Source organism: Pyrgilauda ruficollis, unplaced genomic scaffold (assembly GCF_017590135.1).
Source record: "Pyrgilauda ruficollis isolate IOZ18807 unplaced genomic scaffold, ASM1759013v1 scaffold31, whole genome shotgun sequence".
Classification (NCBI taxonomy): Eukaryota; Metazoa; Chordata; class Aves; order Passeriformes; family Passeridae; genus Pyrgilauda; species Pyrgilauda ruficollis.
In genome coordinates, this window is record NW_024524489.1 from 7,833,513 (window position 1) to 7,860,212 (window position 26,700).

Sequence of the window (26,700 nt, forward strand, 5' to 3'; positions counted from 1 at the left end):
GTAATCTTCCTCTGTCCATGTCTGGGTGAGGTACCTGTGGATGTTCTCAGTTCAGCTGAAGAAAGAGCAGGGATAATTTCTCCCAGGCTGAGCCTGGGAATCTTAGACAAAAGAATTTAAACAATTATTGTCTCTCTTTCTGTAACCATTGGTTATAGCTATGGTTCTCCACGGTGTGCTGTTCATAGTCACCAATAATGTGAGATGTTTCTACTTTGAGACCAATCAGGTCCCACTTAGCGAGTGAGACTATAACGCTCACAACTTCTTGCTAATAAAATTATTCTTAGCCTTCTGATCCACCTGAAGACTGGAGTCTTCCTTTACATCCCTGACTCAGCAGCGTCAGGCACCTGCTTTGCCCATTGCTCTTTGCTGCTGCTACTGCTGTAAGGAATCATGGAATTGCTTAGGTTGGAAAAGAGCCTCTAAGATCTTCAAGTCCAGCCATTAACCCAGCACTGCCAACCCCACCTCTAAGCTGTGTCTCCTAAGGGTTCAGGGCTGCTAGAGCACGGAGAAAAACTACTCTGAAGTGATTTGTCAAGTTAAGAAGGTGGACACCCACGGGAAAACATCTATGCCAGAGGGATATCCCCACAACAGGGACTTTGAACTACCCTGTCCACTTCAAAAAAGGAAGGGCTGGGAGGGCCTCAGTGGTAACAGGGCTTTCCTGGATGACTGAGCACAGCTGTTTCCAGAGCCTGGGACAGCCTGGATAAAGTACACCTACCTACTTTGACACTGCATCTTCAGCAAGTTACAGAGACTGGAGTTGCTAACTAGAGATTTGGAATTGACATCCTTATGACAAATAGAGGACAGAAAAAATGCAAATTGTCATTAGTTAAAGTAGTCAAATAGAGTATTTTGCTGGCTTTGGCTGGGGTAATTTCCTTTCCAGTGGCTGCTGTGGGGCTGTGGTTTGGATGAGTGCTGAAAGCAGTGCTGATAGCACAGGGATGTTTTTGCTGTTGTTTGGCAGAGCTTGCACACACCCAGCCCTGCTCTGCTCCTCTCCCCACCCAGCAGTGAGCGGGCTGGGGGTGCACAAGGAGCTGGGAGGGGACAGAGCCAGGGCAGCCCACCCCAGTGCCCAAAGGGACACCCCACAGCCCAGGGCATCGTGTCCAGCTGGGGAAGCTGGGGAAGGAGGAGGAAGGGGGTGTTTGAGTCTCATTTCCCAATAACTGCTATGTGGGATGGAGCCTCTCTTTTCAGTTGCCCATGGGAAGCAGGGAACTAATTCCTTGTTTTGCTTTTCTTGCATGTGCATCATTTGCTTTACCTCTTAAAGTGTTTTTATTTCTATCCATGAGTTTTCTGACTTCTACTCCTCTGATTCTCACCCTGATCCTGCTGGTGGGGGAGTGAGTGACTGACTGTGGTGCTTGGCTGCCAGCTGGGGTTAAACAGTGCCAACTATCTGTGTGGTAGCTGTAATAAAGGGTTATGACCTTGGCACACAACACACTTGCATTTTTAACTTTCATCCCCTAGAAGTTATGTTTACTATCAAATTCGCACAGTCTTGTTTGTGTGTAAGTGAAATCTATGCAGTCCTACAGAAGAAAGGTGGACTGCTACTGATGTTTTTGGTGTCTCAAGAAAAACAGAACAGAGCAGTTTGTGAAAACAGGTGCCCCAAAAGGGGTAGAACTCAGCCAGCACATTTGGTGTGGAAAAGGAAAACTACAAGAAAGGACAAAACTTGCTTACAGAACAGTTTAGGGACGTGTTGCTTTAAAGAAGACTAGTTTTTAATTTAGGTGCTATTGCTGCTCATAACAAAAGAGAGTGAGAGCTACACCAAAGGCTCTGGGCAAAGGATTGCTTGAGCAGAATGTGGTGATTGGGCTGAAGAGGTTGAAAGATGTGAAAGGAATCTTTATCTGTGACCACAGGTCTGTCTGTCTGTGAGAGCCCAACAATCCAAAGAGGAGCTGAGATGGTGTGGTGGAGGTGATGGAAAAAGAAGATTGGATCTTAGGAGTGAAGCAATAGGTGAAAACTGAGATTGAATGGTAAAACCTCAGCGATGGTGAAGAGTTTAATGTTTGCTTGTTTTGTTTCTCCTGATGGCATGAGTTGCTACAGCCTGACCTTCTGAGGTTTGTTGAGATCTCTCCGCCCAAGCTGGGAAGACAGACCTTGGAGAGCACGTGTTCAGGGAACAAGCAGCTCTGTTTGAAGCATTTTCGGCGTTTTCCTTCTGTTGGGCACAGTCTGTGCTCCTCTCGAGTTCTACTCCCTGCGAGCCCGGCTGGGAGCCGCAGGGCATCTCCCGGTGGTGACACCAGCGGATTCCCGGCCGTGTCCCAGCCCTGCCGGGCATCTCCCGGTGGTGACACCAGCGGATTCCCGGCCGTGTCCCAGCCCTGCAGGGCATCTCCCGGTGGTGACACCAGCGGATTCCCGGCCGTGTCCCAGCCCTGCAGGGCGGCTGGCAGGCGGCGTTCGCATCCCGGGGCTGTGCGGGGACAAACCTGCGCCGCTCCGGAGCCTCTGTCCCGGGCAGAGCTACATCTCCCGGCGGGCTGCGGAGCGGGGGCACGGCCCGGGGAGCTCGGGATTCCCGGGATCTCGGTGCCCGCTCCGGCCGGCCGGTGAGAGCGAGCGGCGGGCGCGGTCCCGGGATGCTGCGGGACGCGCTGGGCTCGGGAAGTTCCCGGCGGGATGCGAGCCGTGCCCCGGCGGGGAGAGCAGCTTCGGCTCCTCTTGTGGCAAAGGAAAGAGCTTTCCCAAGCCAGTCCGTGTGTCTAAGCCTGCGGGGCTGAAGGTCCGTCAGTGCCAGGGATTTAGAGGGTGCGCGGAGCTCCGCTGCTGCTGCTGCTCCGCGGATTCCTAACAATGGGAATTGTTCACGCGCTGGGTCCTCTGGGGACTTTTTGCTGATTTCGGGAACAGGAAGGCTCTAATCTGCATTCCTGATAGGGGAGCGTGTGTGGCATCCCCAACAGCTGGAGGCAGAGGTGCTTTTCCACGGTAAGGTCCCTGATAAGCGGGATTTACCAGTGCTTATGGAAACAACAATTTTATTTAGCGTTCCTCGGGAATGTGGCCAGGTTTCCTTGCTTAGTTAAAGTAAGTCACTCTAACTATTGGCATGTGAATGGTTTCGGTTTGGTTTGTTTGCTCATTTCTAAATGGGGATATGAAATCGAAGTTTTATTTATTTATGGATAATTTTGCCAGACCTGAGGATGATTTGATTGAGTATTTTATGCGTAATTCCCTTTGCTGAACAAGCGTTTTAGGCATGAGAAGAAAACCTTATAAGTTTAACGCCCATATTTTGTTGCATAACTGAGCAATCTGCAAAGACTAAGCAAATTATGTACTCTGCTCAAGCTGGGTTTAGTTTGTCGGAATTCAGTTGGGATTTTGATTGCCCAGGAGTTAAAACATACCATTTCCAAATGCATTGCTTAATTTTCCAACTCTGCTTAGTTAGGCTGCTTTCTCTTCCATTCTTTTCCTAGCCTAGCTTTATCTAAAATAAGAGAAATTGCCTAGTAATTCTAGGTGAACCTACAAGATAGGATCGGTCTTAGAAGCCAATGTCTCAGAGTTACTCAGAGAGCCACAAAAGCAGGGTTCATATTTTGGTTGGCACTACTCCTTGGAGATGCTGTGCTTCTCCCCTGAAGCAGATATTGCTCCTGTCTGAAGTAAGCTAAAGCTGAGGCCTGAGTGCACAGATTGCTAATGCTTACTGAAAATCGATGGAAGATAGTCCCCAAAAGCAATTAAGGAGCTTTGAAAATCAATCCACAGTTGAAGTTGTCCAAGGACAGGGATTAGATCTTTGTCAGAGCTGAAGTCTTTGTGGGAAGGTCCTGGCACAGTGTCAAGTTCATGGCTCTTTGTTCTACATCTTTTCCAGTCTGAATTCATTTCCAGTCAAAAAATTAAGAAAAAAAAATCATTCAAACTTGTGTGTGACTTGCTAAACTCTGCTGGCTTGTTATTTTTCCCAGGGTTTGAGGTTTTATTTTGTGCGATCATAGCGTTGAAGTAAATAATTTGAAATAGAGCACGGTGGGTAATAACCAGTGCAGCCAGAATCCACAGGCAATTTGTCTGTATGAATTGCCCAAAATAGGCTTTGGATTACTGGGTGTTTTAAAAGGCTTTTTTGCCTCCTGTTGATTTACTGTACCTTAAGTATTTGGTCATTCTGTAGGGTAATACCATTCCTTTCAGCCTGTTTGTTCATCCAGGGTTTCAACAAAGCTTTCAGACCTACCCAGGATTTTTAGGCATCAAATGGCAATGTTTTAATCTTGTAAGCACTGTGAAACAAGCTCAGGCTCCTTATTGGAAGGACCAATTTGTTCTGAGTAATTACAAAAGGTAAATGAAACTGTTAGGGGTAATAATTCTGGAATGGTAATACTCCCAGAAATTCTTGTTGCTTCAGTAATAGTTTGTCAAGTAATTTGTCAGTGGAGAAGCAGCAAAGCAGAGCTGGTGGTGGTAGGGGAAGCACAGCTTACAGCTCTAGGCAAAGCAAATCGATTATCCTACATGTTCCTATGCACATTTCTTGTTGGAATATTCAAATTCTGTGGCCGGATGAGCAGAGGTAAAGCCTTACCTTTGTGGTAGGGTGTGCACTATTTCATTGAGCCTGCAAGAGGATTTTCTTCATGCCATGCACAATCCCAGAAGCAGGGCAGACTTCTGTAAAGTGCAAGTTCCAAATGTGGCAAATAGATCTCTAATTACTGTCTAAGTCCCTGAAGAAAAGCCACTTGGAAAGTAGAGCATCTTGCTTCTCTCTGAAGAGCTTTGGTCTGCTTGTAATTAATGTTGAAAATACTTTTTTCCCTTCTGAATACTACTGCTGAAAAAGTCCTGGATTCTTCCTCTGCACACATTATTTTTAATTAAAAGCATCACTGTGTGTGTAAATGGGTGTTTACATAAATAGTAAAGCACAAAACACCATCTTCTAAAGTGGCATTTGCTTTAATATCTTGGTCATGCTAGACATGGCAGGATGGCTGACAGTGATTTGAAAACACCCTGGGGTTTATGCTTGGTTCTTTTAAGCAGCATTCTGAGTTCTTCATATCTATTTAAGCATGTTGTTATTGATTAAGTGCTTTCTGATTGGCAGGGCTGGGAATATTTTTGTGGGAATTGTGGCAGCCATGCTTTGCTATTTGTTCTCTCTGATAGTGCATTTGCCAGAATGAAGAAATGGCCTGTGATCATGTTTATGGAGGGATCCTGCTGGATTAAAGAACAGGAGCTGTTTGCTGGCTTTCCTCTCTGGAAAGTGAGCTGTCACCTAACGTTCCTCCAGCTTTTTTTTTTTTTTTTTAAACATCTCTGCAGGAGATTATTAGGTGCAATCCATGGGACACAGAAAGGGCTCAGCAAACTTTTGGGTTTTGTTGTTCTTTTTGTCTCCAGCAATTCTCCTCACATTTATTGCGCCCAGCAGTCAAATTTTGTTCCTCCTGTGAGTTCTGCAGTTAGGACACGCAGCTCCTGCTCTCCCTGTTTGTTCTGTATCTGCAGCCTGGGTGGGCTTGGCTGTCTGATAGCAGACAAGTCTCCCTCTCAGGTAGGACACCCGTGTGTGAGGAATCAAAACCCAAGCTCTGCTGGAGCACCAAGCCCTCCTGGGTGCTTCATCAAGAGTGCTAATTGCTCTCATCTGGTGGGGACAGGTAGTGCATTTTTCTAGATGAAGGCCATGAATCCAAACAGAACTTAAATATTGTTATTAAGGGAGAGATAAAGTAGCGAGAATTGTTCTTGTTACATGTTTACTCTGGCACATCCTTTTGGTGTTGCAGTTATTTGACAGAAAATGATGGCTACCATCTGTTCCCCTCCTCTGGCAACATTCAAAGTTCCTTTCCTCGTTGGGAACGAAGTCTTTGTAGAGAGACAACAAGTGTTGGTCTCTTCCTGTTTCCATAGTCACATTTAATATTATTTTTTCCTTTTACATTTACAGCTCTAGGCAAAATGAATTGATTATCTTATGTATTATTTTGCACATTTCTTGCATTATACTCGGAGTATGCAGGTTTTGTGGCCAGGGAGCCTGGTGTCCCCGAAAAAGAAGGAAATCTGAAATAATAGATGAAGTAAGGAGTCTCTCATAGAGGTAAGAGGGTGTCAGACATCATCGAGGAAGGAGGAATTGTAGCATCACAGAAAAAGGAGGAAATGTGGGAAAGTTGGACATGACAGAGGATTGAGATCATCTCACACTGAGGAAGGAGAAAGTCTGACACACTGGGAAGAGAGAATCTGGCACCATGAAGGAAGAAGAGAGTCTGACATCACAGAGGTACGATGGATTTGGACGTCTCAGAGGTAAGAGGGAGTGTGGCATCACACGTGGAAAAGGAAGGAAGGAAGGAAGGAAGGAGTCTGTCATTACAGAAGTGAGAGGGAATCTGCCATCACAGAGGAAAGAGAGAGGGTTGCACAGAGGTAAGAGCAAGTCTGGCATCAGGAAGGAAGAAGAAAGTGGCACATTGAGGAAGGAAGAGAGAGGTCTGACATCACAGAGCTGGACATCGTAGAGGTAAGAGGGAATGTGGTGTCCTGAAGGAAGGAGGCATCACTGAGAAAGGAAGAAATGGTCATAGAGATAAGAGAAAGTCTGACACCACAGAGGAAAGAAATAATGTGATGTCACAGAAAAAAACAGGAAATCTTCACTACTGGAGGATGGAGCCTCATCCTAAAGGTAAGAGGGAGACTGGTGTGACAGAGGTAAGAGGAAGTCTGGCATCACAGAGGGTGGAGGTCATCTTGCATCCCAGAGGAAGGAGGGAGTTGGCATCACAGAGGTTAGAGGGAGTCTCACCTCATGGGGCAAGGAGCACATTCTCATTCATGCTGCCCTGACTACTTGGAGTCGTGATCCTAATTGAAATTCACAATGTGCACCTCATCTGTCTTGCAGTTTGCCAGAAAATTCCTCTGGCAGTCTTTATATTCATCGTTTCTCTCTCCACACCTTCTTTTAACTGAAGGGTTGTCATGTGCTTTGTTCTTACCTACCTCAAACTGCTTGCACTCTTTTTTTTTCCCCTCTAAAGCACCACATATACATCAACTCTGCATGTTTTAATAATTAAAGGTTTCAGTAACACAGTTTTCTAACAGTGCTAATACAAAAAGCTTGTAAATCTGCTAGCTGAAAAGATCTTTCCCTCCCTGATTCCTTGGAAGAATCTGCAGAGACTCAGACTGATGGAAGATCCTGCAGTAGACAGAAGGGGCCATGCCGTGCTGTACCACCGAGCAGTTTGGGATGTAAACAAGTCTTATCTGGAGATCAGGGCAGGCAAAACGTTGGCAATAAAGCTACGGCAGGGAAGGAGGGCAACCTTTTACTCTTCACTGCTGGAGGATTTGGTGAAGCTAAAATTAGAGCCCAAATTTGCCTCAGGGCCCTAGGAACAATTACCTCGATCTCATTTCCTTATCTGTAATATCTCACCTTTTGGTTCATTTCCACCTCCTCTGTAAAATGCAGATGCTGGCACAGGATGGGGAGGTGAACCTCATTATTGCTAGAAACTCCAGTGGAAGGCAAAACAGAACCAAGTGCTGTTCATAATTTCTTTTCAGACGCTAGGAGTGAAATGTTGAAGTAAAGCTCAAGATGTTGTGGCTAAGCATTGTTTAAAAAACTTGTTGCTGGCATGGTATCCTTCCCTCCTTTAACTGGAAGATGGGATTTGAGAGAGCTTTCAGCTGTGTTCATCCTCCATTGTGTGCCAGGCTGTTGTCCCTTCTCTGCACCCGTGCAAAAAACCCTGTTCTTGCTGGGATTTGGGGATCATTAATAGACTAAAGGCTGGATAGGATAAATAGGATAAAATCTTTGCATGATCTCACCTTAATGCATTATTATGGTAGTTTGAACAGCTCTTTCACCCTTAATTATTGTGGCTGAACAGTGCTGATTTAAGAGTCCTTTCGTGGCTTTTCTGTCTGCAGAGTCTGAAACAGAAATTATTGCAGATGGAGAGTACATCTCATTTCTCCTGAATCATGCACACAGTCATTAGATCACATTAATGGGCATTACACAGATCCCAAGCTGGATTCTGTCAGTTTGTGTTTGTGCAGCCCAAAGACTTTTTTTAGACTCTTGAAAGAGAGTGGGTTTGTTCAAACATAATAGAAGCAAAATAAGGAAAATTGAGATAAACAAATCATGTTTTTAAGCAGCACAGAATAAAGTGTAGGGCACGGCTTTGAAAGAACAAGTAATGTTGCTTAGATATGTGTTCTTGGAAATTGAGTTCCTTCCTCTTAAGAAAGCAGTGTGCAGTATTTTAAATAATGATGGGGTCTGAGCTTTGGCCGGCCAGTGGTTACAGACATTCTGCCCCTGGGCGAGGCAAAGTGTGTACCAGTGAGCTTAGTCCCAGACTGCTTTTCTTTTATGCTTAGTTAGACTCGGGTCTCAGTGCCTGTGGATTTTCAGCGTAGTGCTGGAGAGTTAACAAGGGATTGTAACTGCGGGAAAAATGAGGTGGGAACGCGTGGTGTAAGGCGCTCAACCACTCCTCTGGAATAACGTGCCTCCAAGGACAAGCGCTGTGGGTGCGAGCTCGGGTGAGGCAGAGGGCACCCCCAGAGCCTGAAGTGGCCCTGTGGCTTGTTCCTGTTGGCCAGGGGACAAAGCAGGCGAAGAGCTGCAGGGGAGCAGTGCCTCAGTGCCAGAGCTGTGGGGTATTCCAGCAGGGAACCCCCAATCCTGAGTGGGAGCAGCGTGCCCCACTCCTGGGGCAGGCCTGAGGGAGTGTGGTTTCACTGCTTTGGGGACGTGACCTCACTCCTTGCTTGCAGCCTTCTAATTAAGTTCCTTCTGTAATGGTTAATTTCTGATTGTGAACAGTCTAGGGAAAAAAAAAAAAAGTAAAATAAGATGATATCATCTCTTCCTGCTGTTTTGGAGATAGCATTGTATGCCACCTCCCTGTGGCAATAAAAAAATGTAAATGCTAAATTTCTTATCGAGACAAGCCAGAAACTCTGTTGGATTTGTATTTCCTGTCTTTGATTTGCTTTCCTGCGTAGGATGCTTTATTTCATCCCATGCCTGCCTCTCCTCCTCCCCTACAATGTTAGTGCAGCATTTCATGCTCACCTGGGAGATGTTATCACTTGTAGGCAAAGCAATTTCTGCGTTGCTAAGCTATTTTCAAGCTTGTCATGATGCTCCATAAACTACAGAAGTGGGAAGATTTTCTTCTATGAGTGACTTGATGGTTTTCTGTCTGCTTCTGGTGCAACATGATGGCAAAAACGTGGTGCCTGGAGAGGGTGGGGGACAGACTGAGGGTGAAGCTGTGGGGACTGTGCTGTGTCTTCACTCCTTTTAGGCTGTGGCAGTGCTCAGGGGCTCTGTTACAGGTGCCATGAGTTTTTGAAGTCCTTCAGTGGGGTTGTTTTTCCTTTCTTGGGAAGAGTAGCCTGCAATTGCTGCTCTTTGGGCAAACAAGCATGCAAACAAAGGTGCTGCAGCAGAGATGTGTTTTTGGTAAAGCCTAATGTGGGACCACATGTAAGTGAACAAAAGTAAACAGAAAAATCACTTCCAAATGGAGCTGTTATTTCTCCTGCAGAGTAATTATTAATCAATAATCCTTGTGTCTCTCAGAGTGTGCCAAGTGCTCTGAGCTGCCTCGCAGTGTGCTGGTGAACCAGTCCTGGAGAGAAAATGTTATTAACCCTAAACCATGATTAGCTCTGGAAGCAGCAGAGTCTCACAGCTCCTGCCTCAGCCACGCAGCAGCAGCAGCTTTGCCCTGGCAGGGTTTGGTAGCCCCCTCAAAGCTGTGGGTGTTGTGCATCACTCATTGCAGCTGGGTGGTGTTTGGGCCAGAAGGCATTTCCAGCATTAAGCTGAAGGTCTGCACAGTTGCTTATTTCTCCAAAACCATGTTTCAGATGGATTCTAATTCTGCAAGGCTAAGATGGATGGTTACTCACAGAAGGAGAGGGGGATTTTACCATGAAGCTGTTTAATAGATGACCTCTGTGAAAATGAAGAGCTGTGTTCTCTGGGGCATCTCTTCCTGCGTACTGATGAAGACAAAGCAGGAGACAGGACATAGCTTTAATGTAAATAATAATTGCTCTGTTCCTGTGGACCCCTTAGCTCTGATGTTAATGCACAGATAGGGGACACCTCGAAATGCAGAAAGGTGCTGAAAACCAGGAGTGTCTTGTATTTGCAGGGTTCCCAGACGAAGGAAGGAAATGATGAATCTGACTCCATGTTCTTAGAAGGCTAATTTATTATTTTATGATATTATATTATATTAAAGAATGCTATACTAAAACTATGCTAAAGAATACAGAAAGGATACAGACAGAAGGCTAGAAGACACTACTGAAAACTCCTGTCTCTCTCCTCCAGATCTGACACAGTTTGGCCCTTGATTGGCCAATAAGTAAAAACAATCCACATGAAACCAATGAAACAACCACCTGTTGGATAAACAATCTCCAGCCACATTCCAAAGCAGCAAAACACAGGAGAAGCAAACGAGATAAGAATTGTTTTCCTTTTTCTCTGAGGCTTCTCAGCTTCCCAGGAGAAAAATCGTGGGCAAGGGATTTTTCCAGAAAATATGACTGTGACAGGAGTGTTTCCAATAGGGAGCTGTAAGATACTGTAAGGAAGTTCTGAGGTTTTCTTGCAAAAGTATTTCATGAGATGTGCTTGGCCTTCTTCAAGAGGAGCTTGGTTTATTTACTGGGCCCATTGCATTTCAACATTTTTCTTTGAAAACATGTTTTTAAAGCAGCAAACCAAAAACATTCCTCCTTGAACTCTTTAGGATAAAAGTACTGTCTAAGGTATTTAAGTGTTGTCTGTAAACAATATCCACTCGGGGGTACAGCAAAGTCTCAGCGCCTAAGGACCATGGAATAAGTGGAAATATTTTCTTCTAAGGTCTTGCCTTTGGTCACATAAAAAGAGGAAAAAGGCAAACCAAAACATGAACTCCCTTTGAAGCACTCGTTTATAAAGGCATGGTGCCAGTATGGTTGCATCAAGAGACTTCAGACAATAGAACCACCAGCACTTGGTTGTTGACATCTCTGAAAAATGAGGGTAGAAAAGCGTTATTGTACCTGTTTGTCCTTCCACCTTCACGGTGCTGTATCGCTGCATGTGGAACAAGTGTTAAGGAGCTGATAACTTCCACTCCAGCACAGATCCCAGCAGTGATTAGTGGAGGAAATTCTGGTGCCTCACAACTGAGGCTGTTTGTGCTGCTCAAACAACCCACCAGAGCTCCAGAGAAGCAGCTTGGATAGCGACCTTGGGAAATCACTGCTCTGAGCTGCCTCCTCTGGGCCCAGGCTGGAGCTGCTGGCAGGAACGTGCTGCATCCCAGCAGCTCATCCCTCACAAAACAGTTCCCTTGGGTCAGCTGGTGCCAGTCCAAGCACTGCCGATGCGCTTGGTCCTTCCCTTCGCGGCACTCACAGGAAAATGTGACGCTCTCGGAGCTCTGGGAGCCGTGTTCATTATCATCAGGAATTTTACAGGCACTTTCAAGGCAGCTGGGAGAGGTTGGATACAGAGAGTCCCTCTGTTAGCAAAAACTAACCCAATCAAAATCAGAGGTGGCTTCTTCCAAGTCAGGATGACATTTCGTGCAAGGCAATTTGTCACCAGCCCCAGCTATCTGCAGTGGAAGTCAGGATTCTTGTGGGACCTGAAGCTGGTTTTGGCACTTACTACTGGATGGTAAACAAGCTCATCCTCCAGTCTGGAATTCACTGCAAAAAATGGGGGCCTGTTCACACAGCCAGTTCTTTCCACACGTGGTCCAGGCTGAATGCAAAACACACACATTTGCACACAGTCCCTCCCCAGGTCTTCTGCTGCAAAAATTCTGCTTTCTCAAGTGTCCTTGAGAGGAGATGGGGGGAGCAGAGGTGGTTCTGCAGCTCTGGGTGTGGACATGAGGGTTTCTGGCTGACGGAGGCTCAGCTCCTGGGCAGAGCAGCTCCGTGCTGGGAGCTGTGCCCTGTCTGTGCTCCAGGGCTGTGCTGCTGATGCAGCAGGAGCCAGGGCAAAGAGAGCTCTGCTTTTGGAGACAGCCCAGCCTGAACAACGGGGCTGGCACTGACAGCAGCTCTTCTGTTTGCTGGGGAGCTCTGGACTTGGCCAAGAGTTGGGATTTTTCAGTGTGGTGTTCACCCAGTCATGGTGGTGAACCTTTCTCATGGCTCCAGTTGTGTTGTGATTTTGGGGAAGCTGCTGTTTTTCTCCACAAAGGCTTAGGAGTAGAAATGCAGTAAAATGCTGTGGTAGGTATCACTTCTATGTAAAGTGCTCTGAGGTTTCTAGAAGCCCCTCCAGTTGTGCTTTGCAGTAAAATTTAATTGTGCTCAGGATGCTCCTAAACTGCATTGGTTTGTGTGCTGAGGCAAGCTGAAATTGGATAAACTTTTTAATTCTGGGGAGAGTTATGGCCTGGGTGTTGTAAAGGTGGGAAAAGAGTGTTGTCTTGTGCTCCAGATAACATTGTGAAGAAAAACAAGTGGCAGAAATTATGGAAGCACCAGTGAAACAAATAAACAAATCAAGTTTTTTCAGTGCCTATCATTCCCAATAGCTCCAGCCTGTGAGGATTCAGGCACTTTCAAGGCTGTAGCACTTGCATGTGTAAAAAATAGAGTTTTAAAACTTTTTTTCCTCTTTTTTTTTTTTAGCTTGTTCAATCTGCACAGTGCCTGGACAAATGTTCAATCTGCACAGATGTTTTATGGTTGCTTATCTTGACTTGTGCATTTATTTATTTATTTATTTATTGTCAGCCATCAGAAAATTAAACTCAAGAAGTTGACTACAACATGTTCTATCATATGAAGGCACTTAAACAATTCCATTCAGTTTCATTCCTGCTCTAATCCTGTGAATTCCCATTAACTTGTGCTAAAATTCCTATTTTGATCCAGGAGTAAATCTGGTGCATTCTGAGGACTCTTTGAGCCATTCCAGAGCATCAAATTACTCTGCAGCAGCAAAACCAACAAAACCTTCTGGCTCTAGAGAGAATGAAGACGTTCTGGGTCATAAACAATCCTTGCCCTACAGAAGTTTTGAAATACTTGATGTCTTAGTAATTCCCCAGCAAATTAGTGTTTGAAGCATGATATTGTTTAAAATTATGCATTAAAAGGATGACAGTACAGTTCCCCAAACCACCTTACTAAGGTTTCTTACATTTAAAGGCATGCTTGAAAACATTAATTATTAAAGACAAGTCTAAGTGTTTTTTCTACCTGCAGCACAAAACAGTCCAAATATATCCAAGAAGGTTTTCTTTTGTTGTTGTTGTTGGGGTGTTCTGTTTGACTGCAGCACAGCAGCCCTGCAGCTGGGTTATGCAGATGTGCTGTGAAATCAGGCTGCTCTGCACCTTGACAGAATTTTGTCACTATGTGATCACATTTTACAGCATGGGCTTTTGTTTTCTCTTTAAAACAGTTCACAGGGAGAAGGAAAGGGAAGGTCTGACTGCCCTTTACACTGCTGTTCAAGGGTTGTGCAAACATATCCCTGCTCGACTTCCTGGCTGGCTGGAGGTACAAGGTGGCTGCCCTCACGCTGTTGGCTTTTTATTCTGTATATATGTTCTGTCTTGCTTTTCTTTCCCTCTGAATCTACAGCAGTAGACATGCAAGCCTTGCTGAAGAGATGCTGTGCCCTGGGAGTTGTGGGGAATCTGGAGCTTCAGAGGAAGAGAAGGCATTAAATGTGAATTGTATAATTGTAATTATTAAGCTATGTTATATTTATGTCATATTTACATTATAATGACTATTTAATTGCCACATTACCTCTTTAACTTACTTTGAGCTCTGTTTTTATTATTTTTCTTTTACTTAAAACAATTCTTCCTCATTTGGGTAGGTTGAAACATTCTATTTCAGAAATTTCACAGAAGTATTGATATCCTGTGAGTGCCAGCACATCCAGTAGCTGGAATCCTGTCTGAAAAGGGAAAAGCCCTCACAAAGAATGTGTGTCTCTCTGAGCTGGCTGGGCTCACCAGAGTTCTGTTCTTCTCTTGCAGGCATAATGCTGCTCGAGGTGCTCCTGGTCCTGGGGACACTCCTCATCTACTTCTTGTTTTCCAAGAAGAATGAGGAGAGGCTGCCCTTCAAAGATGGGTGGTGGGGCAGGGGACAGAAGCCTGTGACTAAAGAAGACTCAAGCATTAGGCCATTTAAGGTGGAGGCTGCAGAGGAAGAGCTGAGTGTAAGCAAATCTCTGTGCTGGGGGAAGGGAAGGAAGAAACGGCCAAATGATGCAGAACGTGTTTGGAAGTAATTTTTAAATTGAACCAACAGGGTGCCAGTGATGTGCAGGTCTTGGGGGAAGGGGTTTTTCAGTACTTCAGAAGATAGGTATGAATAGGCAGATCTCGCTGTGTAATTTTGTTCTCAGCTGGCTCTTGCATGATTGCTGGTAAATAAACTTACTCTGCAAAGCCTAATAAACATAAAAATCATATTACAGATTACTCAACTCTGTTTTTCTGTTTGTGCATTTTCCTCAGTTTGTGTAGACCAGAATAAGAACAATGTCTTTTTTTCCCCCGCTTTTTTCCAAAGCAATTACAAACACCTCATTTTCTTGACTGCTTTATGTTTGCAGCTGTGTTGGATGCTGATTCTTTTGTAATTAATAGTCTACTTTGGTCAACACTAAATTACTGTGGTAATTACAGTAAACACATACGTTGCAGAGTTTGTTGGATAGAAAGATTTTGATTGTGTGTGTTAAACCAGGGACTGAACCATTTCATAGATCTTTGTGGAGTCATGGTTCAAACAATACTCATGGGATTGCTCATATTATTAATTTATAATAGATTCCTAATTTCTCAGCAAGGCCTGGGTTTTTTAACACTTTGCTTACCCTTCTTAGTAATACCAAAAGACATTGGTCTCCCTTCTGTTTTCCCCTTACACTGCAGACACTAAGATGGATAATTTCTAACTTTAAAATGATTGAGCAGGATTAGATTTCCAGACCTGCCTTTCAGCCACTCTGTGGTTCTGTTTGCAGCAGGAAGGGGCTCTTGGCTGTCTTTCCCTGCTGAGTGATTTTGGAGTGGTCTTGCAGAGTCACCAGCATCCCCTGAAGAGCAGTGGGAAGGTGACTGCCGTTGTTATTCCAGACTGGCAAACTTCAACTTCAGTCTGGTTTCACCAACTTTCTGTCTGTGCAAAATCCTTCTGAATGTTCCCTGGTGAACACCTCCCACTCCTGGGTTTGGGAAGGAAAGCAAAAGGTTTGGGCCAGATCCATGCACTGACTGTGAGGAAGGTGTCCAGGAAAGGCAGCAAGAGTTACCCCTTGGTGCCACAGCGGGTCCAGCAGAGCAGCTTGCCCTCTGTGGTTCCCAGCCCGGTGGAACAAAGGCTGAGAACAGCTGTGAATGGAAGGGGAAGGAGGCCACCTGCAGGAGGAAAAGGACTGGAGCAGCTGATGGAGCAAAAGGCACAGGTGTCTAATTGGAGATGTTATTTCCATTGTTCTCGTTTCACGTGGGAATAATTAGAAACCACACATAGCCCAAGAGAGCAGACACAAGTGCTTTTAAATGTCTCTTCTCTCTCTTTCCCTGTAGGATTTATTTAGGAGACTGGACCAGGCTCGATTCACTGAGCCACTGGAGAACAGCTGCTTCCATTATGGAACTAACTCTCTGCATCTCAGGAAGGTTGTGTCCTACTGGAAAAACCAGTTCAATTGGAAGAAACAAGTTGAAGTCCTCAACAAGTACCCACAATTCAAAACAAAGATTCAAGGTGTGTTGCTTTTCCCCTTAAAATATAACCAGCAATAGATAAATTTGTCTGCAGGGGAGCTTGGTGGGAAGAAGGCTCTGGTTGTGCCACAGGGCTTTCCCTCCCTGGCTGCCACAGTCTGGATCATTGGCAGCACTGCTGAAGGAGCAGGGAACTCCTTGGTTGTAACTGAAGCCTTCAGGACAAGGAATGACAAATGGAATTCCCTGTGCATGAGCAGGCTGTCAGCTGGTGTTAGCAGGAGCCAAGCACGAGTGTTTGGGAGCAGAAGTGGATCTTAAGACGTACACGTGTTGCCTGCCTTGCATGCAGTCATGCAAAAATTGCCGCAGATGTCTCCTCCTGCTCTGTGGAGCTGCCCAGCTGCTGCTGTCACAGTGAAGCCATCAGCCTGGCAGGGCAGATGTGCTCTGCTGCACCTCCTCAAGCATTCCCAGGCCTAGGAGTGCGCAGTGCCTCTCCCCTGGGGTTGATGTGCTGCCGGGAATGGTTTCTCTTCATTCATTCTTTCCAAAGAGTTCATTCAGCCAAGGTCTGCTGGTGCTGGAGCTTGGCCAGACTGGGCTTTTTAAAATGCCTGATTTAGGGTGGTGCTTAGGTCCTCTTGTAGGTCTAGAGCACAGCAGGCAATTGTCACCCGTGATGGCAAAATTTAACCTCAACAGGGTATTTTGTTCTGTTTTTACTCGCACCCGTAACTGTGTGTTATTTCAAAAGGTGCAGTTTGCCATGGTATTTTAAATGGATTTGGGACAATAAATGGTGCTACATAGTGGTTAGAGCTTAAAGCATTTATTTAAATGATGGTTAGTGCTGAAAAAGATAAAACCAGAAAGTCTTCCCTTGAAAAAGAAGAAAAAAGCACCATCTGAGACAAGAAAAGGGAGAAGCAGCTAAGGACAATGCACTATGTATAGCAATGGGAAGGGAAATTTCAGTTTTGGGAAAGATTACAGAGAGGAGATATGAAAAGACAAGGTCAAACATGCTGTGTATCAGATTCCTACCTTCTGTCATCACTTGAAAGCTTTTCAGAGAATGCAGAGATCCACAGGAGTGTCAAGGATGGGGGAATCTCAAGTCAGTGAAAGACGGTGGGATTGCTGGTGAACTGGAGTTGATGTGAGTAGAACATGCTTAAATTCATCAAGAAGTGAGGCAGTCAGGCTCTGCTGGGAACAAATTCCTGTTTCCTGGAAAACAAAGCCCTGAGTTAGTTTGAGGAAGAGCAGCTCACCTGAAGCAGGTAGTGAAATGCTGTGTGGAGCTTTCCTGCTGGAAAGAGTCAAAATGGAAACCACACTGCTGATTTTACCTTTTACTGGTCAAACTGGAGACTGGTACCAGAACACAGGTTCCTGTCTTGGTTTATTCACTCAAAGAGATACTGAAAGCTTTGGCCAAAGGGTAGGAAAGCACTACAAAAATTAACACTTTGACTCTCTTTTAGCAAGGCATAAAATCCTCAGTTTGGCATGATTGGTTTACCAGCAGTTAAGATGTGTGACCTGATTACAGGAGGCTTCCACAGACAGAGAATATTTAGTGAAGGCTTTTAAAATTCCTTTTGTGCAACATTTAGAGTCGGTGGCTGGGGACAGAAGCCAGACATATTCAAATGGAAAGTAAGGCATGAACAAAATGAGGAAAGTGATTCATGCCCCCAGACAAACAGCTGCACGTTGTGATGGATTCCTTATCTCTTGGTGCCTTCAAGCTGCAATTGTAGGCCTTTCAGGAAGAAAAATCTCCGGCTGACTGAAGCCCATCCTGTGCCATGTAGGGACACTTGGGTAAAATTTAAGGGCACTTGGACTAAATGATGCAATTGTCTCCTCTGCCTGTTAGCTGTGTGAGTCACTCTGTTACCGTTGGTAGATTGCTTCACTCCTATGTCTTAATTTGCCAATTTATTTTAAAACAGAAATAGCCAACCTCATTTGGCTGCTGTGATGCTTAATTGCCCATTATAAAGTACTTTAAGGTCCTTGGATGAATGTATCCAGAGAGGTGCAGTGTGTTTGCATGCTCACCAAAAAAAAAGGACAGAAAAAAGCTTTATTCCTAATCTGTTCTGTGATTAGTTTCAGTGTCAAGGTAAATTTGGGCGTGCTAATGAATGATTTTGTTTTTACAGGCATTGATATCCATTTTGTTCATGTAAAGCCTCCTTGTTTGCCTGAAGGCCAGGCTGCAAAGCCACTGTTAATGGTCCATGGTTGGCCTGGCTCATTCTACGAGTTTTACAAAATTATCCCTCTGCTGACGGATCCTGCAAGCCACGGCCTCGGCCATGAGCACATTTTTGAAGTCATTTGCCCATCCATCCCTGGTTATGGTTTCTCAGAAGCACCCCACAAGCAAGGTATGGCACAGGAGAAGAAACTGAACCCCCACAAGCCCAGCCTCAGAGTGAGGCAGCCTCTGTTAGCAGAACAGCAGCTCCTGTTACACACTTCTTGTTTTCCCAGTGAGGAAACAGAGATCCTGTGTGTTGTGTGGGATGAGGGACATAAGGGGGTGACTTGGGGTGACATCACTGGCTAGCTCCTGGAGCAGTGCGTAGATAATTTAAAAAGAACCATAAAAAGCTATGAATTGACAACTCAAGAGTTGTAGTTGCATCCATGAATTGTCTGTGAGTGAGCAGGCAGGGTAAATTTCATTTATTACTGTTCCTTTTTGGTGTTTTGCAACCATATTCGACAGCATTGTACAGGTAGGTGAGAAGGAAGAGTTGAAACAAAGCAGTTTATGTGTCCACGTGGCAGAATGCAGTCAAATACCTGCTTGCTCAGCTTGTGCTCTGAGTTATACAAACACAAACTGCAGCAAATTGAGGCAAGGTAGTGTTTAAAGTGATACTGAATGTAGTATTTTATTGCATGTGCAGATGTGGAGAAGGTTGGGTTTGCTTTTCCCTGCTTCCCTGGCTACAGTTTTTGTGGTCAGCATTCAGAGCAGTGGAGAGGTCTGCAAGAAAGGCTGGAGTTTGTCCTCCTCATGTTTTCTGCTTGCTCCCTGTGCTTGGATGCTGAGCAAGGGCTTGCATACAGTCAGGCAAGGAGAAAGGGACTGGTAGCTTTGGAGGAGCTGGAACTTTGCCTTGATGTGGAGAATCAGTGCTGCAGGGTCAGGAGTGTGGGTGGAATTAATGCAACAAAAGTGTTCTTTTCTTTAAATGCAGGCTTCAATTCCGTGAGTGCTGCTTCTGTTTTTTATGAATTGATGCTCAGACTGGGATTCAATGAGTTCTACACCCAGGGTGGTGACTGTGGCTGGCTCATCTGCACCAACCTGGCCCAGATAGCTCCCAGGTGAGTACACCCTTGGTGCAGCTGTTTCATCTGTCAATAGTTTATTTCCTGTGCACTTGGGAGTTCCTGCCCAAGTCCTCGCTGTGTAGGTTCTCCCTTTGGTGCTCAGTGTTAAGCAAAGATCCAAAATTACATGCCTTAGTTTATATTCAATGTTTTTCTTTCAAACGGTTGTGCAGCAGTTTTGTGGTGGCCTCGCTGAGGTCTGTAGTGGGACAAGTACTTGCAAAGAAAATAAAAAGGAGGATTTGTGGCTTAGTGCCCTGGAGTGTGTGCTGATTACTGACAGTTGTCCCTTTGGCTTGTCCCTCGTTTTTGTGTGAAAAGCCACACCACAAAGGGCAGCTGAGGTCATGATGTAATTAACAGGCTGGGATTCAAGTATGTCCGTGTATTTTATGTGATTTTGGTTAATAACATTTTAAATGTTACAGGTCACAGCACCAGGCCTGGCAGAGTTCAAGAAGTGTTTGGGCAACACTCTCAGGCACATGGTGTGATTTTTGGGGCTGTCCTGTGAAGGGCCAGGAGCTGGACTTTGATGATCCTTGTGGGTTCCTTCCAACTCAGGATATTCTATGATTCTAAATACACCAGCTTTGAACTTTTGTTAACTTTTTGTTAACTTGTGGGTTTTTGGTTTTTTCTTTTTTTTTTTGTCTTTAGCCATGTGAAAGGTCTCCATTTAAACATGGTCTTGGTTTCGAAGCTGGGACTCTCTCACCTGCTCTCCATCCTGCTGGGCCGGCACTTCCCAGGGCTCTTTGGATTCCAGGGTGAAGATGTCAGGAGGATGTTCCCCTTCTTGAAGAACTGCCTCTACAAGATCTTCTCTGAGTTTGGCTATGCTCACATACAGACTACAAAACCGGATACTGTTGGTAAAACAAACAAATAATAAAAACCCACAACCTTTTTTGAGCTCGGGATACCCGAGTCTCTTCACTTTAGTTGTACTTTCATAGAAACAAAATGTACTGCTTAAAACATGCAGAAAATAGGTGTTTTTGCAGTGTATCTGCACATCCAAACTGAGCATGCTCCAAGTGCCACTGACCTCATTTTCCAGTTTTCATAAATAAAATAGATTGTTTTACATTTTTCAACTTCTGCTATCACTGGGGACTGTAATTCCATTTCAAATGTAGCTCTGCTGAGAGCAAAAGATAATTTCTTCTCAGAGAATGGATCACATTCAAGTAATGTAAACTACAAGAACCTGTCTCAGCACACAATGTACCTTATTTATTATAGTGATAAGTAATACCTGAGAAGTAAAATCAAATTTCACTTTCACTCATTGTTCTGAATCACTTGCAGATTTCAAGGAAAAAAAATTATAGCTGTGAATGTTCTTTCTACATGAGCTAGTCACTCAGATGATTTAACTGCTTCAAGTATCTGAGTATTAAGTGTTTCTATTTTAAAAACATCTTTTGTGACTGAATTGGACAACTGAGTCAAGAGTACTGACTACATTTTAGTTTGGTGCAGTAGCAATTCACTGATGGATTTTATTAAAAATATAGCTAAGGGAAATATTTCTTAATGGTTTTCCATAAGCTTACCTACAGAGGCAGGTATGTTCTTAAAATGTGTAGGCAAAAGGATAATTGTACGGATTTAAAATAATTTTGCTTCTGTTGAGTCTTGGTTTCTAAAAATTGCCAGTCTTTTGTGCTTTAGGAAAGAGAGGGAAGCTGATGTTTGAAAGATGCCTAAGCCATGCTCCTTCTCAATCAGAATTCTGGCTGGTTGCTGTCCTTGCCACTCCTGTGTGCTCTGTCAGAGCAGACTGGGAACCAGCAGCCCGTTCATGCTTTGGGGGCTGGAGCATTTCTGCAGTTCTCCAAAGGACAAAGAAGAGAGGATCAGGGCAGTGGCAGGTTCCTAAAAGGGGAAAAACACTCTGAAGGAATTTCTGGCAGAAATGCCTACATTCCAAGTGCTCTGAGGATCAGTGTCAGTTTTTCTCTGTGTAAACAGATGCACTCTACTCACAGTGAGTAGCTGAGAACAGGCTACTGCTTGTCATGTCCAGCACATCTGAAAGTGCTCAACAGAACTTTCTCAAACATTTACTATTTCAGTTATCAAGAGTGGTTGCTTAATAATTGAAATCCCACTGTCATGTTTAAATTGCAATTACTGGCGAAATCGCGCCAGCTGCAGTGTTAGGCACCTTCCTGGAAGGCTGGGTTGCAAGGGTGGAACTTCTAATTCCACCAAATTCAACTTCAAAGCTGTTGCCAAGGAACTTGCTGTTCCTTGGGAACAGCTTCTTCTCATGTTTTACTGAGAAGCTGGGACAGTTTACAGTCCCTGTATTCCACAGCACTAGGATGTGTGACCAAAGCTCCAAGTGCAGGTGTGTTCTTTCTGTCCAGGAAAGCAAAGTAGTATAAAATCATATAGATATAAAATCTATATGAAGGCTTGTTCTACATGAAAGCAGTTTGCTATTGCTAATTCAGAAGATGGAGCATTTAGCAGAGCCTTGCTGTTCCTTAATGACTTTCTAATAATCCTTAAAATGTTTTTGCTGTTAGATAATGCTGCAAATCCTCCTAGTCATGTGTAGGCATGTGGGGTTTGGCTCTGTAATGCTGTTTAATACATGACAACTTTCAGATTAATGGAAGCAAACCCTCCTTGGCACATAGAGCTTAATCTTATTAGCTTACCAGAAAAAAAGAAAAGCCAGCAGAAATCCAATACTGTTACATCAGTTCAAAAAATGTTCAGTGAGAGCTAATGTGGAGCCTGCTCATTTGCAGACACTTCCAGTTTATGATTTGGCATTAAATGGCTCCAACTCATTGTACTATTTTATTTATTTAAGAAAGCAGCTGATGGAGCAGATTGTAAAGTTACGTCCCCTATATTATAACAGGCAGCTTCTCTAACACGCTGAGTTCTGTAGTTGGATATCACTTATAGGTAAATTTTCCTCCTCCTTTCCAGGCTGTGGTTTGAATGACTCTCCTGTGGGACTGGCTGCATACATCTTGGAGAAGTTTTCCTCGTGGACTGATATGGAATTCCAGAACCTAGAGGATGGAGGACTAGAGAGGTAAACCCTTTCTCCCCTGCCGTTTTGCATGAGGTGACTGAGCCCAGAGTCACAGCTGAGGAGGTTTGTCTGCCGTGGTCACCTCACACCTCAGGGAGCCTGTAGTGACCACAGCTGGTGCAGGGCTGCACTCCAGCACACAGAGAGGCAAACAGGCCATGGAGGTTGGTGGGTTCCCTTCCCACTTCCATCTCCTAGGAAAGAAATACACCCTGCAACTCCTGGATATTAAAAACTGACTTATGGGGAAGAATCTCATTAAGACACAAAATCCAAAAGTTTAACCCACATTAAGATGCTGGCAGCTCATGATTCATTGTAATACCAACAATTAACTCCCTGTGAATTGGCTTTGGATTGATTGTTACAGCTTCATCTACCTACCATTTGCTAATAAAGGATTATGTTTAGTGTGCAGCAGAAACCAGAGCTGAAATCCCTTTTGAGAACTACCTGGCAGGAATGGAGAGAGGGGGCATGCCATGGAAAGGCCCAGCTGCAGCAGATTTGCATGGAAAGTTTGCCCTGCATACAGCTAATAATTTTATATGAAACATGCACTGTTTACAGCACATGGTGTGTGAGGGCTCTGTTGAGGGCTCACAGTAGCATTTCAGATTATCATTAATAAATGGCACAAGCTGCTGCCTGTGCTGTTCTGCTCCCACCCTCCCAGTCTGTGGACAGGAGAGACAGCCATGCTGGAGCATAAGGTGCTTGTTGGAATCTGCCTTCCATGTAGGAGTTAAACTGTGACTTCCCAGTTTATGTCTGAAAGCCTTTAGCATCCTTAACTGGTCACTGGCAGACATAGGGGGAGTAATAACTTCACCTCTCCACTCTTAACCACTATTTATTTCCTATATTTTTTTTCCCCCCCTTACAACCAAACCAAAGTCAAGTCCCTGCTAAAGTGATGCAAATAATTCTTCAATTGTAATTAAGCAATCTCTTGGGCTTGCATTTTCAGGAAGTTCAGCCTGGATGACCTGCTCACCAATATCATGATCTACTGGGTGTCAGGATGCATTGTCTCCTCCATGCGTTTCTACAAAGAAAACTTGGAGAAGGGGATAGGCACACAGAAGCATGAAAAGTAAGTGTGGCTTCTTCTCTTTAAATATTTTGCCCTGATGTTAATTTTATAGTTGCATGCCTTATAGATTCCTGAATGAGGAAAAACACTGCTCTCTCACAGTATTCCTCTGCAAGACAGACCAGGTGGTTGATGTGCTTGGAAAACACGGTGCTTAGGTAGGAATCCTGAGCCCTCAGTGAGGAGATCTGACTGGAGGCACTGCTTGAGGGCCTCCCATTCTTGGTGTAGCCATGTATTCCCGATTTTATTTCAGTTACTAAATCAGTCTGTGACTGAGTCACACAGTCAGTTTAGTTTAGTTTACTTGGTTGTAGTTTTAGTACTTTTCTGGACACACTTTTCCTGTTTCTGCAAAAAGCTTAAGTCTTTCCTTTGGAAGCAACTTCAGGCTGCTGACAAACTGCATCATTGAGAAGTCAGTGAGACTGATGTGCCTGCTGCTGCTCAGACTCTTCAGACAGCAGCTTGGTTGCATGTACTTGTGTCAGCCTGAGTAAGAGTGAAGGCTTAAACCTGCCCCGAGGTATTTTCACCCACAGCTTAGTGCCAGGGTACTTATTTAGCTGTGAAATGATGCTCCCAGGAAGCTGACTCAGTTCCTGAAGCCGCTGTGGCTATGCTGTGGGCAGTATCTTGCTCTGGTTCTGCCTGCATTAGATGAGCTGTGTGAGCTTCTAAGTGCCTGGAGGACAGAGTCTCAGAGTCCCGTGTGAAGTTCTGACCTCAGCCTTCCAGTGGCTATGTGCCCAACACTTTTTGTATCTACATTTTAAAGTCTGTCACTTCTGACAATGCAGCTTATGTGTATGGGATATTCAAATCTAGAAAATGTGGCTCTTAGAACAAGCACAGATCATTCACACCCCTCACATCCAGTTGCTTCCTTATGCTTCTTAATGTGAAGAATGTTTTGTAGTGTGCATTTGTGCCACTTAAAAGCAAGGGCTATTTTAAGGTATAATCCCACATATAGAAATGTTACTTCTGAAGTAGTCTAGATTATCAGTATTCCTCTCTTCTCCCCGCAATTAAGTAATTATTCTCCTGCCTACCCTCCAGTTGTCCTGCCAGGCTTAGCATATTTGAGTGATTTTCTTCTCTGTAAATCTCTCTCCACTCTTATAAAAGTGTGTGCTTGCCCATCAATTTGAGCACTGTGTGCAGCAAGAGGAAATTTGCTGCCCACCGCCTCCTAGGGCTCTCCTTTCCTTTCCCATGCTTCTGAGCCTCATGGCCTGGATCCCCTGCAAAATTTCCTTAATATCACCATATGCAAAAATAAAAGAGAGGGTTTTTTTTCCTTAGGAATTATAGTGTTGTCTTCAGTTTTAGGATCTGAAAGTCAAATTTTTAATGCCTAACAAGAGCTTTCCCAACTGTTCAGGAACATTTTTTTGGGACTTTTGATTTGTTGCAGATTTAAGTGTTTGGAAGATGACAGTGGTTCTCTCTCCTCTCTCAGGCTCACAGTACAGGTACCCACTGGCATTGCTGCCTTCCCTAATGAAATCCTGCACATACCCCAGGCTTGGGCCAAGAAGAAATACACCAACATTGTCTCCTTCCACTTCATGCCAAGGGGTGGCCACTTCGCAGCTTTCGAGGAACCTGAACTTCTTGCTAAAGATATTCTGCAATTTGTTGACAAAGTAGAGAAAGAGCATCTCTGGAGAAAGAAAGGGGAATAACTTCCCTAAGAAACAGCAGGGTAATTATTTCTAGCTTAGCACATGTACAGGGTTTACTAAGTCTGCCGTAATCCATGTAATTAGATCTTATTGTTGACCAGATGTGAGCAAGGACAGAAAGAAAAATACAGTGTATCTCCATGAGATACTGCCATGAGGACCAACAGATTTTGGGCTGTTTTTTTTTTTTTTTTTTTTTTCAGCTAGGCTAATAAAGTAGCATGAAGAGTGCTTGAGTATCTTCTGAAACATGTTGTGTAGTATTTTTGACTCTTGCTTTGAGATTGAAAAATAGACCTCACAACAACTAACGTACCTAGTAACAGTAAAATTGTTATGAAAGGCTTTTTCTTTTCATGGCAGCAGTAAAATTTGAGTTGCTGTGAGTATGAAGTTCTTCATGTAAAGGGTAGGGAGCAGCCTGGCAGGACCTAACTTGCATGAGTGCATCAATCAATCAGCATTGATGAGCTACTTTAAACTGATGAGTATCTTTAAACTGCCTTCTGCTAGCTGCCTTTCTCTTCCAGCCTGGGCTCTAAAGCAGCTTCCTGGCTGTGAAGAAGCTGGACTGCCCTGTGCCAGGCTCCTGGGATATGTGAGGAGCAGCTGACAGACACAGGTGCCTGTAGCTCAGCCCAGGAGGTGGGGCTGGGTAGGAGTAATTGCAGCCCCAGCTACCTCTGCACTGAATTTGTACCCTTAAATCATAGCCCTAGGTAGGCTCAACACACTATGGCTTTGCACTGTTTTGGCAGGGTGTTATAAATACCTCTTACTAAAGGATAAAAATATTATTAATTCAAAATTAAAAGAAAAATGAATTAAATTTTTTAGTAACTCCTGTGTGATTTTTTAAATTCTTTCAATAACTGAGATTTTGCTTGGTACCAGCTAGGAGAATCATCAGCTCAGAACCTATCAGTTCTGTACTCCATCTGTCACAGAGGTCAGATTGAAGGCAAACTGCTGAAAGAAAATTGAAGGGCTGTATGGCTTTACCAGCTCCTGTCCCTAGTGTGTGCAGCTGAGCTTCAAACAGGTCTTAAACCATCTCCAGATGACTGATTTCAGTGTGGTTTTGTTCTCCAGTCACTTCTGATGTCCTTCTCTACTTCTGAAAGCACAGAGAAATACAATCTATCAATAACACTTGCATGGATTAGTATTATTTCACAACATTAATTGAAAGGGAAGCTAAGATCAGAAGCTCAGCAGATCCATGCTCCATCCCACGAGGCTTTAGACTCAAGCATGCCGTGCAGTTTGTTTCACAGGAGGCAAGTGGACTCTCCAGCTGGGCACATTCAAACCCTAGTGCTGAGAGCCACCACCAACCCTGGCAGAAAATCATCAGGGCAGATGGGCTGTGAAGCCTGGATCAGTTTTCTAAGCAGGGGTGAGACCTCTTGCTCCCTTTCCTCTGCCTGCTGCACCTGGATGCCAGTAGAGCAAGGCAGAGGAGCTCTCAGCTCTCCTTGATAGATTTGATCCTCAAGCTGTTCTTCAGTGAAGACAGCTACTTGCTTCCAGAACAGTAGTGAGCACTAATTCCATGCTTATTTGTAAAAGCTTTCATTCAGTCTGAATTTGTCTTCACATGTGCAAAATGGTGTGTGATGCAGGTCAGTCTGTTTTGAACACTCTGGAGGAAAACACAGAATCATTCCCTTTGAA

General features: G+C 44.4%; 1 protein-coding gene across 1 annotated transcript; it reads left to right on the plus strand.

The window, feature by feature from the left end:
* The first annotated feature begins 2,983 nt into the window (after positions 1 to 2,983).
* Positions 2,984 to 25,152, plus strand: EPHX1 (epoxide hydrolase 1). Its single transcript, XM_041474014.1, has 9 exons — positions 2,984 to 3,087; positions 14,103 to 14,287; positions 15,666 to 15,846; positions 17,984 to 18,211; positions 19,034 to 19,163; positions 19,830 to 20,044; positions 22,128 to 22,236; positions 23,207 to 23,332; positions 24,798 to 25,152. Exons 2-9 carry the CDS (start codon positions 14,108 to 14,110, stop codon positions 25,021 to 25,023), a joined length of 1,395 nt encoding a protein of 464 aa, XP_041329948.1. The 5' UTR covers positions 2,984 to 3,087; positions 14,103 to 14,107; the 3' UTR covers positions 25,024 to 25,152.
* The last annotated feature ends 1,548 nt before the right edge of the window (positions 25,153 to 26,700 follow it).